The following is a 15,880-nucleotide window of genomic DNA, read 5'->3' as shown; positions in this document are numbered from 1 at the left end:
TCTCTATATATTCTGGATATTATAAATCTCTTACCAGATACATGACTTGCAAATTTTTTCTCCCATTCTGTGGGTTGCCTTCTTACTCTGTGGATAGTGTCTTTTAATGCACAAAATTTTTTAATTTTCATGAAATCCAACTTGTCTATTTTTATTCTTTTGTTGCCTGTGCCTTTGGTGTCATATCTAAGAAATCACTGCTAAATTCAACGTCATGAAACTTTTGCCCTATGTTTTCTTCTAAGAGTTTTATTGTTTTAGGTCTTATATTTAGGTCCATTTTGATCCATTTTGAGTTAATTTTTGAATACGGTGTTGGTTAAGGGTCCAGTTTCATTCTTTTGCATTGGGATATTCAGTTTTCCCAGCACCATTTGTTGAAAAGACTGTCCTTTCCCCATTGAATAGCCTTGACACCCTTGTCAAAAATCATTTGACCATATGTACGAGGGTTTATTTCTGAGCTTTCTATTCTATTCCACTGGTCTCTATACCTATCTTTATGCCAATAACATACTGTTTACATTACTGTTGTTTTGTAGTAAACTTTGAAAACAGGAAGTGTGAGTCCTCCTGCTTTGTTCATTTTTTTTCAAGACTGTTTCGGCTATTTGAGGTTCCTTGAGATTCCATATGAATTTTAGGATTTTCTTTTTCTGTTGCTGCAAAAAAAAAAAAAGCCATTGGGGTTTTGATAGGGATTGCACTGAAACTATAAATTACTTTGGGGAGTATTGACTTTTTAACAATAGTAAGTCTTCCAATCCATGAACAGGGGGGATGTGGTTCCATTTATTTACATCCTCTTTAATTTCTTTCAGCAATGTTTTATAGTTTTCATTGTACAAGTATTCCACCTCCTTGATTAAGTTAACTGCTAAGTATTTTATTCTTTTTGATGCTATTTGTAAATGGAATTGTTTTGTAATTTCTTTTTCAAATTGTTCATTGTTAGTGTAGAAAATGCAACTGATTTTTTTTTAAAGATTACCATTTTATTTTTATTTATTTTTAAATATTTATTTATTTATTTTGTCTGCGCCAGGTCTTAGTTGCAGCATGCGGGATCTTCATTGCGGCATGCAGGATCTTTAGTTTCGGCACGACGGCTTCTAAGTGGCAGCATGCAGACTCAGCTGCGGCATGTGGACTTAGTTGTGGCATGTGGATTCTTAGTTGCAGCATGAGAACTCTTAGTTGCAGCATGCGTGCGGGATCCAGTTCCCTAACCAGGGATTGAACCCAGGCCCCCAGCATTAGGAACGTGCAGTCTCATCCACTGGACCACCAGGGAAGTCCACGACTGATTTATGTCTGTTGACTTTGCATCCTACTTTACAAAATTCATTTATTAGTTCAAATAGTTTTTCTAAAAATATTTATTTATTTATTTATTTTATCTTTTGGCTGCGTTGGGTCTTAGTTGCGGCACGTGGGATCTTTCGTTGCGGCGTGTGGGACCTTCGTTGTGGCACATGGGCTTCTCTCTAGTTGTGGCGTGCGGGCTCAGTAGTTGTGGCACGTGGGCTCTCTAGTTGTGGCATGCAGGCTCCAGAGCACGTGGCCTCTGTAGTTGTGGCGTGCGGGCTTAGTGGCCCCATGGCATGTGGGATTTTAGTTCCCTGACTAGGGATCGAACCCGTGTCCCCTGCACTGGAAAGAGGATTCTTAACCACTAGACCACCAGGGAAGTCTCTCAAGTAGCTTTTTATGTAATGTTTAGGGTTTTCTACATATAAGATCATACAATCTGCAAACAGACATAAGTTTACTTCTTTCTTTCTAGTTTGAATGTCTTTTATTTTTTTTCTTGCCTAATTGTTCAATCTAGAACTTCCAGTACTGTGTTGAATAGAAGTGGCAAAAGCAGACATCCTTCCTGTGTTCCTGAACTCAGAGGAAAACCTTTCATCATTGAGTATGATGTTCATTGTAGGTTTTTCATATATGGCTTTTAGTATGTTGAAGAAGTTTCCTTCTGTTCCTACTTTGTTGCATGTTTCTATCATGAAAGGGTGTTAAATTTTCTCAAATGCTTGTTCTGCACTGAGATGATCAGGTGGGTTTTCTTTTTCTCCTTCTTCTGTTAACGTCATGTACAACAATGATTTTCATATGTTGAATCATCCTTGCATTCCAAAGAAATCCTACTTGGCCATGGTATATGATCCATTTAGTATGCTACTGAATTTGATTTGCTAGTTATTTTGCTGAAAATATCTACATCAAGTTCATAATGGATACTAGTCCATAGTATTCTTTTCTTGTTAGTGTCTTTGTCTGACTTTTGGTCTTGTTGAGGCACGTGAGCTCAGTAGTTGTGGCATGCTGGCTCAGTTGCCCTGCGGCATGTGGGATCTTAGTCCCCTAACCAGGGATCAGACCCGCATTCCCTGCATTGTAAGGTGGATTCTTTAGCACTGAACCACCAGGGAAGTCCCTAGTTCTTCTTTAAATGTTTGATAGAATTCACCAGTGAAACCATCGAGTCCAGGGCTTTCCTCTGTCAGAAAATTTTTGATTACTGATTCAATCTCTGTACTAGTTATAGGTCATTTCAGATTTTCTACTTCTTCATGATTTCATCTTGTTAGGTTTTGTGTTTCAAGGAATTTGTCCATCTAGGGTATCCAATTTGTTGGAGTACAATTGTTCATAATACCATCTTATAATCCTTTTTATTTGGGTGGAATTGGTAGTTATGTCCCCATTTTTGTTTCTGATTTTATTTTTTTAAAATATTTATTTATTTATTTAATTTTTGGCTGCATTGGGTTTCAGCTGCGGCACGTGGGATCTTCGTTGGAATCTTTGTTGCGGCATATGGGATCCTCTGCCAGGGCACGCGGGCTCCTTGCTGTGGCGTGAGGGCTCAGTAGTTGTAGCATGCAGCTTCTCTAGTTGTGGCCCACATGCTCAGTAGTTGCAGCGTGTGGGCCCAGTTGCCCCATGGCATGTGGGATCCCAGTTCCCTGACCAGGGATCGAACCCACGTCCCCTGCACTGGAAGGCAGATTCTTAACCATTGGACCACCAGGGAAGTCCCTGTTTCTGATTTTAGTCATTTGAGTCTTCTTTCTTTTTTTCTTAGTCTACCTAAAGGTTTGTCAATTTTGGTGATCTTTTGGTTTCATTGATTCCCTCTATTGCTTTTCTATTCTCTGTTTCCTTTTCTCAACTCTAAATTTTATTATTTCCTTCCTTCCGCTAGCTTTGGGTTCAGTTTCTTCTTTTTCTAGTTCCTTAAGCTGTAAAGTTAGGTTGTTGATGTGCTATCTTTCTTGTTAAAGAAAGCATCTAAAGCTATAAATCTGCCCCTTAGCAATGCTTTCACTGTGTCCCCTGAGTTTTGGTATGGTTGTGATTTTGTTTTCATTCATCTCTATTTTCTAGTTTCCCTTGTGATGTCTTCCTTCATCCATTGATTGTGAAAATGTGTGTTTAGTTTCCATAAATTTGTGAATTTTCCAGTCCTCTGTTGTTGGTTTCTAGCTTTACCTCATTGTGGTCAGATGATATCACTTAATCTGCGGCCTAACATATGGTCTATCCTGGAAAATGTCCCTTGGGCACTTGAGAAGAATGTGTATGCTGTTCCTGTTGGGTAGAGTGTTCCATATATGTCTGTTAGATCTAGATGGTGAATGTGTTGTTTAAGTCCTCTATTTCCTTATCTTCTGTCTGTTCTACCCATTATTAAGAGTGGAGTACTGAAGTCCCCAACTATTATTATAGAGCTCTCTACTGTTTCTTTCAGTATTGTAGCGGTATCTACAGTACCTTTCACTTCTGTCATTTTTTGCTTCATATATTTTGCTGTTATGTTAATAGGTGCATGGATATTTATAAGTGTTGTATCTACTTGTTGTATTTAACCTTTTATTAATATGTAATGTACTTCCTTAAATAAGACAGAGAAAGAGAAATATTGTATGATATCCCTTATATGTGGAATCTAAAAAGAAATGATACAAATGAACTTACTTACAAAACAGAAACAGACTCACAGACTTAGAGAATGAACTTATGGTTACCGGGGGGAAAGGGATGGTTAGGGAGTTTGGGATGGACATGTACACACTGCTATATTTAAAATGGATAACCAACAAGGACCTACCGTATAGCACAGGGAACTCTGGTCAATGTTATGTGGCAGCCTGGATGGGAGGGGAACTTAGGGGAGACTGGATACATGTATATGTATGGCTGAGTCACTTTGCTGTGTACCTGAAACTATCACAACATTGTTAACCGGCTATACTCCAATATAAAATAAAAAGTTTAAAAAAAATATGTAATGTACTTCTTTGTCTCTTGTAACCTTTTTTTTTTTTTTTTAATTGGAGTATAGTTGCTTTACACTGCTGTATCAGTTTCTGCTGTACAGCAAAGTGAATCAGCCATACATATACATATATCCCCTCTTTTTTGGATTTCCTTCCCATTTAGGTCACCACAGAGCACCAAGTAGAGTTCCCTGTGCTATACAGTAGGTTCTCATTAGTTATCTATTTTACACATACTAGTGTATATATGTCAATCCCAATCTTCCAATTCACCCCCACCCCCCACATCCTGGTAGCCTTTTTTGATTTAAAGTCTATTTTGTCTGACATTAGAGTAGCCACCTCTGCTCTCTTTTAGTTAGTTACTATTTGCATAGAATATATTTTTCCATCCTTTCACTTTCAATCTATTTGTATCTTTGGATCTAAAGTGACTTGCTTACAGATAGCGTATAATTGGATCATGTTTTTATCCATCCTGTTAATCTCTCTTTTTTTTTTTTAAACTACTGTCAACTTCCAGCCTGTTTTGTTATTTATTTATTTATTTATGGCTGTGTCAGGTCTTCGTTTCTGTGCGAGGGCTTTCTCCAGTTGTGGCAAGCGTGGGCCCCTCTTCATCGCGGTGCACAGGCCTCTCACTATCGCGGCCTCTCTTGTTGCCGAGCACAGGCTCCAGACGCGCAGGCTCAGTAATTGTGGCTCACGGGCCCAGTTGCTCTGTGGCATGTGGGATCTTCCCAGACCAGGGCTCGAACCCGTGTCCCCTGCATTGGCAGGCAGATTCGCAACCACTGCACCACCAGGGAAGCCCAATCTCTGTCTTTAATTGGACAGTTAATTCATTTACATTTAAAGCAATTACTGATAAGGAGGGACTTACTTCTGTCATTGTGTTATTTTTTTCATATGACTTATAGCTTTTTTGTCCCTCATTTCCTATATTACTTATTTTGTGCTTAATTTTTTGTTGTAAAATGCTTAATTTTTTTTCTCATTTTCTTTTGTTTATGTTCTATAGCTATTCTCTTTACGGTTACCATAGGGATTACATTTACCATGGTAAAGTTTTAACAATCTAATTTGAATTTACATCAGCTTAACTTCAATAACATACAAAAACTCTTCTTCTTTACAGCACTATTCTCACCTCTTTTAGTTGTCGTTGTCATCACAAAATTACATCTTAATAAACTGTGTGCTCAAAAACATGAACTAATCATTCTTTTAAATGCATTAGTCTCTTAAATTACGTAGAAAAGAAGACTTGGAGTTACAAACCAATGTTACTGTAATATCAAGTTTTAGACCAATAACTGTTTTTAGTAATGTATCAGTCTCTTAAATTATGTAGAAAACAAAAAGTGCAGTTACAAACCATTGTTACCATAATACTAGCTTTTATACATCCCCATGTATTTACCTTTACTGAGATCTTTATTTCTTCATACTGCTTGCAGTTACTGTCCAGGGTCCTCTCATTTTACCTTGTAAGACTCCCTTGAGCATTTCTTGCAGGGCAGGTCTATTCCCTCAGCTTTTGTTTATCTGGAAATGTCTTAATTTCTCCCTCATTTTTGAAAAACAGTTTTACTGGATATATGATTCTTGGTTGACACTTTTTTCTTTCAGCACTTTGAATATATTGTCTCTCTGCCTTCTGGCCTCCGAAGTTTCTGATGAGAAATCTGCTGACAACCTTATTTAGGACCCCTTGTATGTGATGAGTCACTTTTCTCTTGCTGTTTTCAAAATTCTTTGTCTTTGCCTTTCATAAGTTTGATTATAATGTGAGTCCGTGAGTCTCTCAGAGTTCACCTTAGCTGGAGATCACTGAGCTTCTTAGATGTTTATATTCATGTCTTTCATCAAATTTGAGATGTTTCCAGCCATTGTTTCTTCAAATATTCTCTCTGCCCCTTTCTTCTCCTTCTAGGCCTCCCACAGTGTGTATGTTGGTCTGCTTAATGGTATCCAAACAGGTCCCTCAGGCTCTATTCACTTTTCTTCAATCATTTTCCTTTCTGTTCCTCAGACTTGATAATTTCCATTTTTCTATCTTCAAGTTCACCAATTATTTCTTCTGCCAGCTCAAATCTGCACTTAAATCCTTCTAGTGAGTTTTTCATTTCACAATACAAGTTATTGTAGCTCCAGAATTTCTTTTTGGTTTCTTTTGAGGTTTTCTCTCCTTATTGATATTTAGATTTTATTCACACATCATTGTTTTGAGTTTTTCCATATATTCCTTTAATTCTCTGAACATTTTAAGATGGTTGTTTTAAAGTCTTTGTCTAGTAGATCTGCCATCAGGCCTTTTCCAGTGATAGTTTCTGTTTGTTTATTTATTTCCTTTGAATAGGCCATACTTTCCTGTTTCACTGAGTGCTTTGTGATTTTTTTGTTGCTGTTGAAGACTGGACATTTGAATCTAATAAGGTGGTAATGCTGGAAATCAGATTCTCCCCCTTTCCTGGGGTTTGCTGTTTTTTGTTATTGTTTTTGTTTTTTTGGGGTTGTGGTAGGCTGTATCTGTGCTAAGCACCGGCCTGAAATGTAAAGTTAAGATCTTCTCAGATCTTTTCTGCACCTCTTCCTGGGAATGAACATTCACTTTCCAATTTTCCCTGCAAATGTAGTTTTGTTTTTTGTTTTTGTTTTTTTTTGGACAGCCACGTGGCTTGTGGGATCTTAGTTCCCCGACCAGGGAATCAAACCCAGGCCCTCAGCAGTGAAAGCGCAGAGTCCTAACCACTGGACTGCCAGGAAAGTCTCTATAGTTTTGTTTTGGTTTTTTTCCCCCCTGTAGTTGTTTTTTGATGTCTTAGTCTTTAAAGTCAGGCTTCAAAAAGGGCAAGAAGAGAAGAGAAGGGAAGGAAAAAAAGGCTATGGCCTGTTAAAGTCCCTTGGAAATCACTTGGAAGGGAGGAGCTGCAACAACAATGGCTGCCTGTCTCTTTGCACCTCTGTGATCAGAAGCAATCAGTAATCAGAGCATATGCTGGATATTTGGAGGACAGGATCTTTTCTGCCACCATGGTTCCTGCAAGCTGCTCCAAAAACATGTGCATAGCTGCCTGCCAGGTGGCTGATAGGTGAGGAATGAGCAGCTCTGAAATTAACTGAAATTAACTGTAATTTACCTTCCAAGTCTTGCCCTAGAATTTTCAAGCAAAAAATGCAGAATTCCAACATTAGACAAATTCTGCCAATTCAATTGTTGTTTAGGCGGGGAGAAGATTCTTGGTGCTTCCTACTCTGCCATCTTCCCAGAATTCTCTCTTCTTTAGTTTCTTACCACTTGATTTTGCTTCTCTAAACAATACAGTATAATTGTGCCTGGTTTTGAACTTATATAAATGGAATCACAAGCTATATATTCTGACTAGCTTCGTTCACTCTATATTTTTATAATTTATTTAATGCTTTTGTATACAGTTGTAGTTCTATTCATTTTCATCACTATATAGTATTCCAAAGTATAAATTAACTACAATTTACTTATCCATTCTACTAACAAAAGACCTGGGACTGTTTCAAACTTTCAATGCTTATGAGCACTATGGCACACTGAAGTATGAGTTTCTCTATGCCATACACCTAGAAGCTAAAGTCTCTGGGTATGCATATCTTCAACTTAATAAAGTGTTGGTACTGTTGATATTCCCACCATCAGAGGGTGAGATTCTCCCTTGCTTTACATCCACACTGATAACTAGTACTGTCAGATGTGTTTGCTAGGTCAGTCAGTATAATGTGGTATCCCAATGTTATTTTACTTTGCATTTAATTGCTAACTAGTGAGGTTGACCACCTTTTATTATATTTATGTTTTGATGTCATTTGAGATTATCTGATTTTTCCTTAATGAGTTCTTTGTATGTTCTAAATTTGAGCCCCTTGTCAAGTTATTCATGCTGCAAATATCTTCTCTGTGGTTTTGCTTTTTTACTTATTAATGGAGACAAACTGTTCTTCTTTTGATGAACAGTAGTTGCTAATTTTACAGGAGCCAAATTTATCAGTCTTTTTCTTTACGTTAGAACATGATGTGGCTTGGTTAAAATATTCCCTTACCTGAGGACATGAAGATGTGTGCCTAAATTATCTTCTAAAGCTGAAGAAACAATTCAAGGTTTGGGTGGTTATCTTCTTCCTGCCAAACACCTGACTGTTCCAGCAGTGTGGGACCAAGATGAGGTTTTTTCTCAAGATGATCTGCTTGATCTACAATCCTGCAGTTTAGCTATTCTGGAGTTTCACCCTGGTGGAGGGGGCATTTCAAAAGGATAGCAACACTGGCAGGCCTTGGACTCCAATTCTTATCTCTTTAGCTCTGAATCTGCCAAAAGTACACTTCCACATCTCAGATGCCTCTTCCTAATTGGCAAATACCCCATTTCTCCCAGGACAGAAGCAGTTCTGTATCACCCCTCTGTAGCATATTTATTCTTAAACGCAATGAGGTTTCTTGACTACTTCTCCTTTAAAAGAAAGTAAAGAATGCTATGAAAACCCACAGATGACGACTTTAATGGGGATAAGGAGTAGATAATTGTAAGGTAATGAGCAATGGTTAGAAAATGCCTAAGACTGAAAATGAAGGATGAGTAGTGGAAGATATCTTGAGAGTCAGTAGGGATGTGTCAACATAGTATGTTTGACCAAAGAGGGTCCAGGGGATAGAAGAGAAAACTGACTAAGAAAACATAACAGATAAGTAATGTGGTTCTATCAACCATTAAACCAAAATAAAAAGAAATACTAATCATTACCTGCAATCTGTACTGAGCCATCTTCTCCAAGAAGAATATTGCCAGCTTTCACATCTCTTTAAGAAAAAAAAAAAAATCACTTATTAAAAAACACCTATTCTTTGGAGTTACATAACTTAAGCAGTTCACTATATTCACCACAACACTGTCAATATTTAAATGTTCTATTTTGCAGTAAAGGGTATTAAGGCCAACAGTAGAATTTTAAAAATTGTAGTCACTTGTACTAGAATCCAAACATTGTAAACAATAACATATAGCTTTTTGCTATTAAATTTGGAAAATCTGAGGTTATTAAATACTCAATTGAGATAATAGTGGCCAAAGAATGTGACCCCTCACTTACTATCACCTTATCTACTTTTTAAAATACAATGATTTTTTTCTACACCCTAATATATGATCAAAATTTTTAAATGGTATGTGGTTGAAAACAGGGACTATTCTATGCCTGTGGCATAAATACATGATGTAAATTATTCAAATATCTCTATATTCTTATTAGTAACTATATATAACAACTCAAGTAATACATGAACACATTCCTGTTATAAAAACCTAAACATCACTGAAAAGGCCAAAGTTCCTTTTGACCACTGTTCTCAAGTCTAGTATTCTCTCCAAAGTTTTCAACCATTATCCGTCTAGTTAACAGAATATGTTCCTGTGACATATCTGGGCTTTTCTTCCAACATAAATGATACTGTACTATCCCTTCAAATCTACAACTTGTTTTTCTCATGCAATAATGTGTCAGTAATATCTAGCAAAATTTACAATCCCTAATTCCTATGAGTAATCCACTTCTTTGATAACCTAGAGAAACTCTCACAATGTTCACAGAATGTACAAGGGGGTTGTCTACAGAATTGTTTGTAATAACCAACCAAAAATGGTAGCAACCTAGAAAGCCAACAACAGCAAAAAGATTAAATTAATTCTGTTACATCCATGAAATGGATTAAGGTCAATCAACATGTCATGCCCTCTAATACATAATACATACTGCTAAGTGAACAAATCAAATAGGACAGTGCATTTTGTACGCCACCATTAATGTTACACACACAAAAACACACACACCCCTTTCCATACACAGAGAGCAATGAATTTATTTCCTTTAGTGGAGAGGAGTGGGATCAGAGTCTTGTGGGAATGGACTCACCTATTTGTTTCATAATTAAAAATAAGTATAATTAAATAAAAAAGAGCCAGGCCTTCAAGCTAGACAAGAAAGAAAAGCGAGGCTAGCTCATGGAAGAAGACCGTTTGTCAGGAAAAAGAACCAGTGAAAGGACACTTCATCTCTTCCTTGTCCCTGTCTTCTTTCCCCTATCCTTAGCTATAACCATTCCTCGGTAAACAATGAACAACAGTTTCACAACTGTGTGTAGCAACGTCACCATACCAAGAGTATACAATACCTTTCCTGAATATATACTGAATCATTCGGAAATCATGTTACTGAGTATTTTTTTCTGCTTATAAATCCAAGCAATTTATAGGACCTTTCCCAGAGGCTGACTTAGAATGGAAGTTGGCTCACTTTGCTCTACAAACCTAAAGTCTACACCATGAACAGGAGAGAACTGAGGATATTTCCTTCCCTTGGTGACAAGACCATTCAACTAAGGCAACAATGAACCTTCAACTCCTTTTTCTGAGCTCATCTGGAATGATATCTAAAACTTAACGGAAAAACCAATGTATAGTTTAGTCACTTCCTCCTCTGTGTTTCTGCAGCAGGCTATAATGTTAGTACAGATCATAAAAATATAATCTTTCTCATTTCACCATGAGTCATATCTTAGTACATTTCTATATCATCTGTACTTACTTAATATTATAATTAGTGCATAGGGGGCATCTCCCAGATACTCATCAAATAGATTTAAATAATAGACGACAACCTGCCTTAAATCTTCTTATGGAGATAAGTGAATCATTAAATCAATCCATCCATCCAACTAAACACTAAAATAAAAATGGATTGTTTCTGAAGAGATGTGGAGTAGTAAATCAATCAATCCAACTAAATACAAAAATAAAATTGTTCCCTCCTGCCATCCCACCTCCCAACTCCCACCTCTTAACTGTGTTCCAAATATTAGGCTTATAAACCAGTATGCTGTAATCAAATAGGACAACTAACTATCCATCTAAATAGGAAAGCAGTTAAACTATGGTATGTCTATATAATGAAATACTACGAATACTAACGAATATATATGTTAATATGGAACAATCTCCAAATATATTAAGTGAAATAAGAATACTACATACATCAAGTTGCCATTTGTCTTTTGTTTTTAAGCAGGAGGGAGAGAGATATATACAGTATGTTTATATTGCCATAAAATCTCTCTCAAAGGAATCACAAGAAAATGGCAAGAAGTGGTTCCCTTTAGACCAGGGTACTAGAGGTTCAGTGAAGGAAGGAGATTTTTTCTTTTTTTTAATGCTTTATTATATTTATTTTTGTTTGTTTATTTATTTATTTAGTTATTTATTTATTTATGCCTGCCTTGGGTCTTTGTTGCTGTGAGCGGGCTTTCTCTAGTTGAGGCGAGCGGGCGCTACTCTTCATTGCGGTGTGCGGGCTTCTCATTGTGGTGGTTTCTCTTGTTGCAGAGCACAGGCTCTAGGTGCGCAGGCTTCCGTAGTTGTGGCACGCAGGCTAAGTGGTTGTGGCTCGCGGGCTCTAGAGCTCAGGCTCAGCAGTTGTGGTGCACAGGCTTAGTTGCTCCGCGGCATGTGGGATCCTCCCGGACCCGGGCTCGAACCCGTGTCCCCTGCCTTGGCAGGCGGATTCTTAACCACTGCGCCACCAGGGAAGTCCCTAAAATGCTTTATTTTTTTTTTAGAACAGTTTTAGATTTACATAAAAATTGAGAAGATAGTGCAGAGGCGTTCCCATACACCTGTCACTCAGTTTCCCCTATTGTTAACATGACACATTAAATGGTTCTGTTGCCACAGTAATGAACTAGTATTGATGCATTACTATTAACTAAGGTCTACAATTTATTCAAATATTTTAGTTTTAACCTAATGTCCTTTTTCTTTCCCAGGATACCATGTTCCATTTAGTTGTCATGTCTTCTTAGGGGCTTCTCTTGTCTGTGACAGTTAATCTTTGACTTTCCTTGTTTTTAATGACCTTGACAGTTTTGAGGAGTAATGGTCCAGTATTTTGTAGGATGCCCCTCTATTGGAATTTATATGATGTTTTCCTCATGATTAAACTGGTGTTATGAGTTTTGGGAAGGAAAACCACAGAAGTCAAGTGCCATTTTCATCACATCATATCAAGAGTACATATTTATCACCATGTTTTAGCACAGCAGATATGGTGAAGACTTGTTTTTTTATCATATACCATTTGTACCATTTGAATTTCTAAGCCTATATTTGCATTACCCATTCAAATAATGTTTTCTAAGCTTTTGTCTTAAGTGAAGAAACAGTAATCCATTTTCAGTCGAACCTACACTTTGGGTGACTACTTTTCCTGATCAGTTCCCCAGATAATCAATTCATGTTTCCCTTTTCAAACCAAAAGTGTAAAATATAGAACAGTTTCCAAGAGTAAAAGCAGAGGAAGATCATGAAGCTAAATGGCTCACTGGACAATTAAACACACCACAGTCTGTCCTCACACACAACAGGGCAAATGACCTTTCAAGGAAAAGATTTGTAACTAAATCTCTGGAAATCAACATAATGGTCCTTAACTGAAGAACCTTTGTTACCTGCCTCAAAGGATATCAAGCAACCCAACAGCCCCAACAGTTAAATCCTCCAACCACTCTTAAATAGCAAGAACAGTGAGTGTTGTTTTTCACAGCTTGATGCCATTTCTCACAAGTCACTACTGCACCAAAGTTACAGATTCCTTTTAAAATTAAAAGGAATATCATAGACATACTTGACTTTCTCATTAGTACAGAACACAAGTTTCTCCCCATCACATTTTTTTAAAATTTATTTACTTTTAGTTATTTTATTTTTGCTTGTATTGGGTCTTCATTGCTGTGTGAGGGCTTTCTCTAGTTGCGGCGAGCAGGCTTCTCATTGCGGTGGCTTCTCTTGTTGCAGAGCACGGGCTCTAGGCGCACGGGCTTCAGTAGTTGTGGCACATGGGGTCAGTAGTTGTGGCTCGTGGGCTCTAGAGCACATGCTCGGTAGTTGTGGTGCACAGATCGAACCCGTGTCCCTGCATTGGCAGGCGGATTCTTAACCACTGTGCCACCAGGGAAGCCCCCCATTACATTTTTATGACTCATCAATAGGCACAGTTTATGGAAAACATGAAAAAGGCCAAGAGAAGAAATGAATCAAGACAAAAGCTGGAAAATACGCTACATTTAGGCATCTTAAACTAACTAAATATCTACCATTTCTGTTAAAGCTAACCTCTTTAAATGGGAAAAATATTTGGGTACGTAGATACAGAGAGAAAAGTGTAAGTCTAATTAGAGACCTGTTCACCCTAGTCAAAACCTCTAAAGCCTGGGGAGTCAAGGAGAAAACACAGTAGAAACAGAGTAAAATTATTTGACCTAATCCACCAGACTGACACAAATCTACCTGAAATAACAACTGGACTCTAAAGATATGAGAAGTAACAAAACCTACTAAAAACATCCATCTCTGTTTCCCAGTAAAACAACTTTATCCCAACCTTCTCCTGTTGAAATCTCAGTGCATCTCGGCTAAAGTGTAAGTAGGGTTCTTAGCCTTGGCTGCATGTTAGGATCTCTTGGGGAACTTTCAGAAGTCCCAATGCCAAGGCCTCATCATAGACCAGTTTAATGAATTTCTGGCACTGGATCCAGGAACCAGTACTTATTAAAGTTTCCCAGGTGATTCCAATATGAAGCCAACACTGAGCTTCTCTGATTTTATGTGTAAGAGAATTTCCATTCCAGCAACACGGTAGAGACTTTCATCACTTACTACCCAGGCCTTGGCCCCAAGATACACCATTCCCCTTCTCCAAACACACAGAAATGCTGGATTAATTAGGGGGGGAAACTGCCACATAAATGAACATGAAATAAAGAAAAGGAAATCTTCAATCTTCAGAAATGAAAAGGACACTTAAGAGCAGAGCAGTAAGCCTTGGGAGACAGAACAGAGATACTCCCCCAAATAGCTAGGGAGCTCAGGCTTTAAAATCCACTCATAAACAGAAAACATGGCATTGGGCTAGCTTAAGGTTGAGAAAGAGAACTGAGACCCCTTCATAAACCTAGGACCCTGGGAAGACTGAGCCACAATGAAACATATCCTTGCCAAAGGCAAGCCAGTAAAGCCATATTAAAATAATACCTGTCTTTAATACAAAAGCATTTCTAGGAATAAAAAGTGTCATTATATAACAACAAAAAAAAGGGAATAATTTACCAAGAAGATAACAATCCTGAACCTGTATGTACCTATAAAATATCTTTCAATCGCAGAGGACTATAGTTCAAAGGAGTCATTAGTGTTGTAGGGCTAACTTCAACTAACTTCTGGCCTCCACTGTTCTGATGTGAAGTCAACTCCTAATCACACTGATGCTCTGTCTTAGTCTGTTCAGGCTGCTATAACAAAAATACCAGACTGGGTAACTTAAACAACCAACATTTATTTCTCACAGTTCTGGAGGCTGGAAAGTCCAAGGTCAAAGCAGGGGCAGATCTGGTGCCTGGTGAGGAGCTGCTTCCCTGTTCATAGGTGACCACCTTTTCGCCGTATCTTCACAAGGTAGAAGGGGCAAGGGAGTTCTCTGGGGTCTCTTTTATAAGGACACTAATACCATTCATGTGGGCTCTACCCTCATGATCTATGTACCTCCCAAAGGCTCCACCTCCAAATACCACCACATTGAGGATTAGGTTTCAACATATGAATTCTGAGGGGACACAAACATTCAGTCTATAGCACTCCCCCTACATGATAAGTTGTTTTTCTCTTGCTGCCTTCAAGATATTCTCTTTGTGTTTAGGTTTCAATAGTGTGACTATGATGTGTCTGGGTATAGATCTCTTTGTATTTATCTTAACTGTGGTTCGTTAAGCTTCTTAAATTTGTAGATTAATGTTCTTCCTCCAATTTGGAAGTTTCAGGTCACTATTTCTTTCAATATTTTTGGTCCCTTTTACTCATTTAGCTAAATGAGAGCTGATAAATTTAACAAAGTAGATGTTAGTCATACAAAATTGAGCACAGATTGAATTTGTGCCTGAACTTGATGTAAGTCAACTTTATTGCTTTCTAAAAAAGACAGTGAACTTAACCTGTATTTCAGTGTGTATTTTGGGTTAATTTTACCATTCACTATATACAGTCTGCATATGTAAAGGTTTAGGGAAAAGAATATACTTCTATCCATGTTCTGAAGTGAGGACTTTGACTTTTAAAAATAGAGATACAGATATGTTAAATAAGATAACAACTGCATATTTAAAGAATAATAATTCAGTGGCAGATCTAAATTCTATTGAGTTAGTAACTAAAAACTATAATTGATATTTAAATCAATGTATGCCCAGCTTCACTGATTAGCACAATATTTCCTAGAAGACTTTGGAAGTAGACTGCTAAATTCAGATCCCAGCTCTGTCACTAGCTGGGTGACCTTTGGCAAGTTACTTAACTCTCTTTACCTTGGTTTCCTCATCTGTAAAATAGGAATAATAATAGTACCAGGGGCTTCCCTGGTGGCACAGTGGTTAAGAATCCACCTGCCGGGCTTCCCTGGTGGCGCAGTGGTTAAGAATCCGCCTGCCAGTGCAGGGGACACGGGTTCGAGCCCTGGTCTGGGAAGGT

At 37.8% G+C, this 15,880-nt stretch overlaps 1 protein-coding gene across 2 annotated transcripts in view; it reads right to left on the bottom strand.

The window, feature by feature from the left end:
- The window catches only part of OXSR1 (oxidative stress responsive kinase 1), a 99,563-nt gene that overhangs the window by 35,919 nt on the left and 47,764 nt on the right, over positions 1 to 15,880 (bottom strand). For both annotated transcript variants that reach the window (XM_059939211.1, XM_059939212.1), the window contains exon 5: positions 9,062 to 9,117. In XM_059939211.1, the coding sequence (XP_059795194.1) occupies positions 9,062 to 9,117 (56 nt within the window). The remainder of the gene's footprint in view (positions 1 to 9,061; positions 9,118 to 15,880) is intronic.

This window comes from Balaenoptera ricei, chromosome 11, assembly GCF_028023285.1.
Source record: "Balaenoptera ricei isolate mBalRic1 chromosome 11, mBalRic1.hap2, whole genome shotgun sequence".
Taxonomy (NCBI): domain Eukaryota; kingdom Metazoa; phylum Chordata; class Mammalia; order Artiodactyla; family Balaenopteridae; genus Balaenoptera; species Balaenoptera ricei.
The sequence above is the reverse complement of the archived record's forward strand: the minus strand, read 5'-3'. Positions and strand labels throughout refer to the sequence as shown.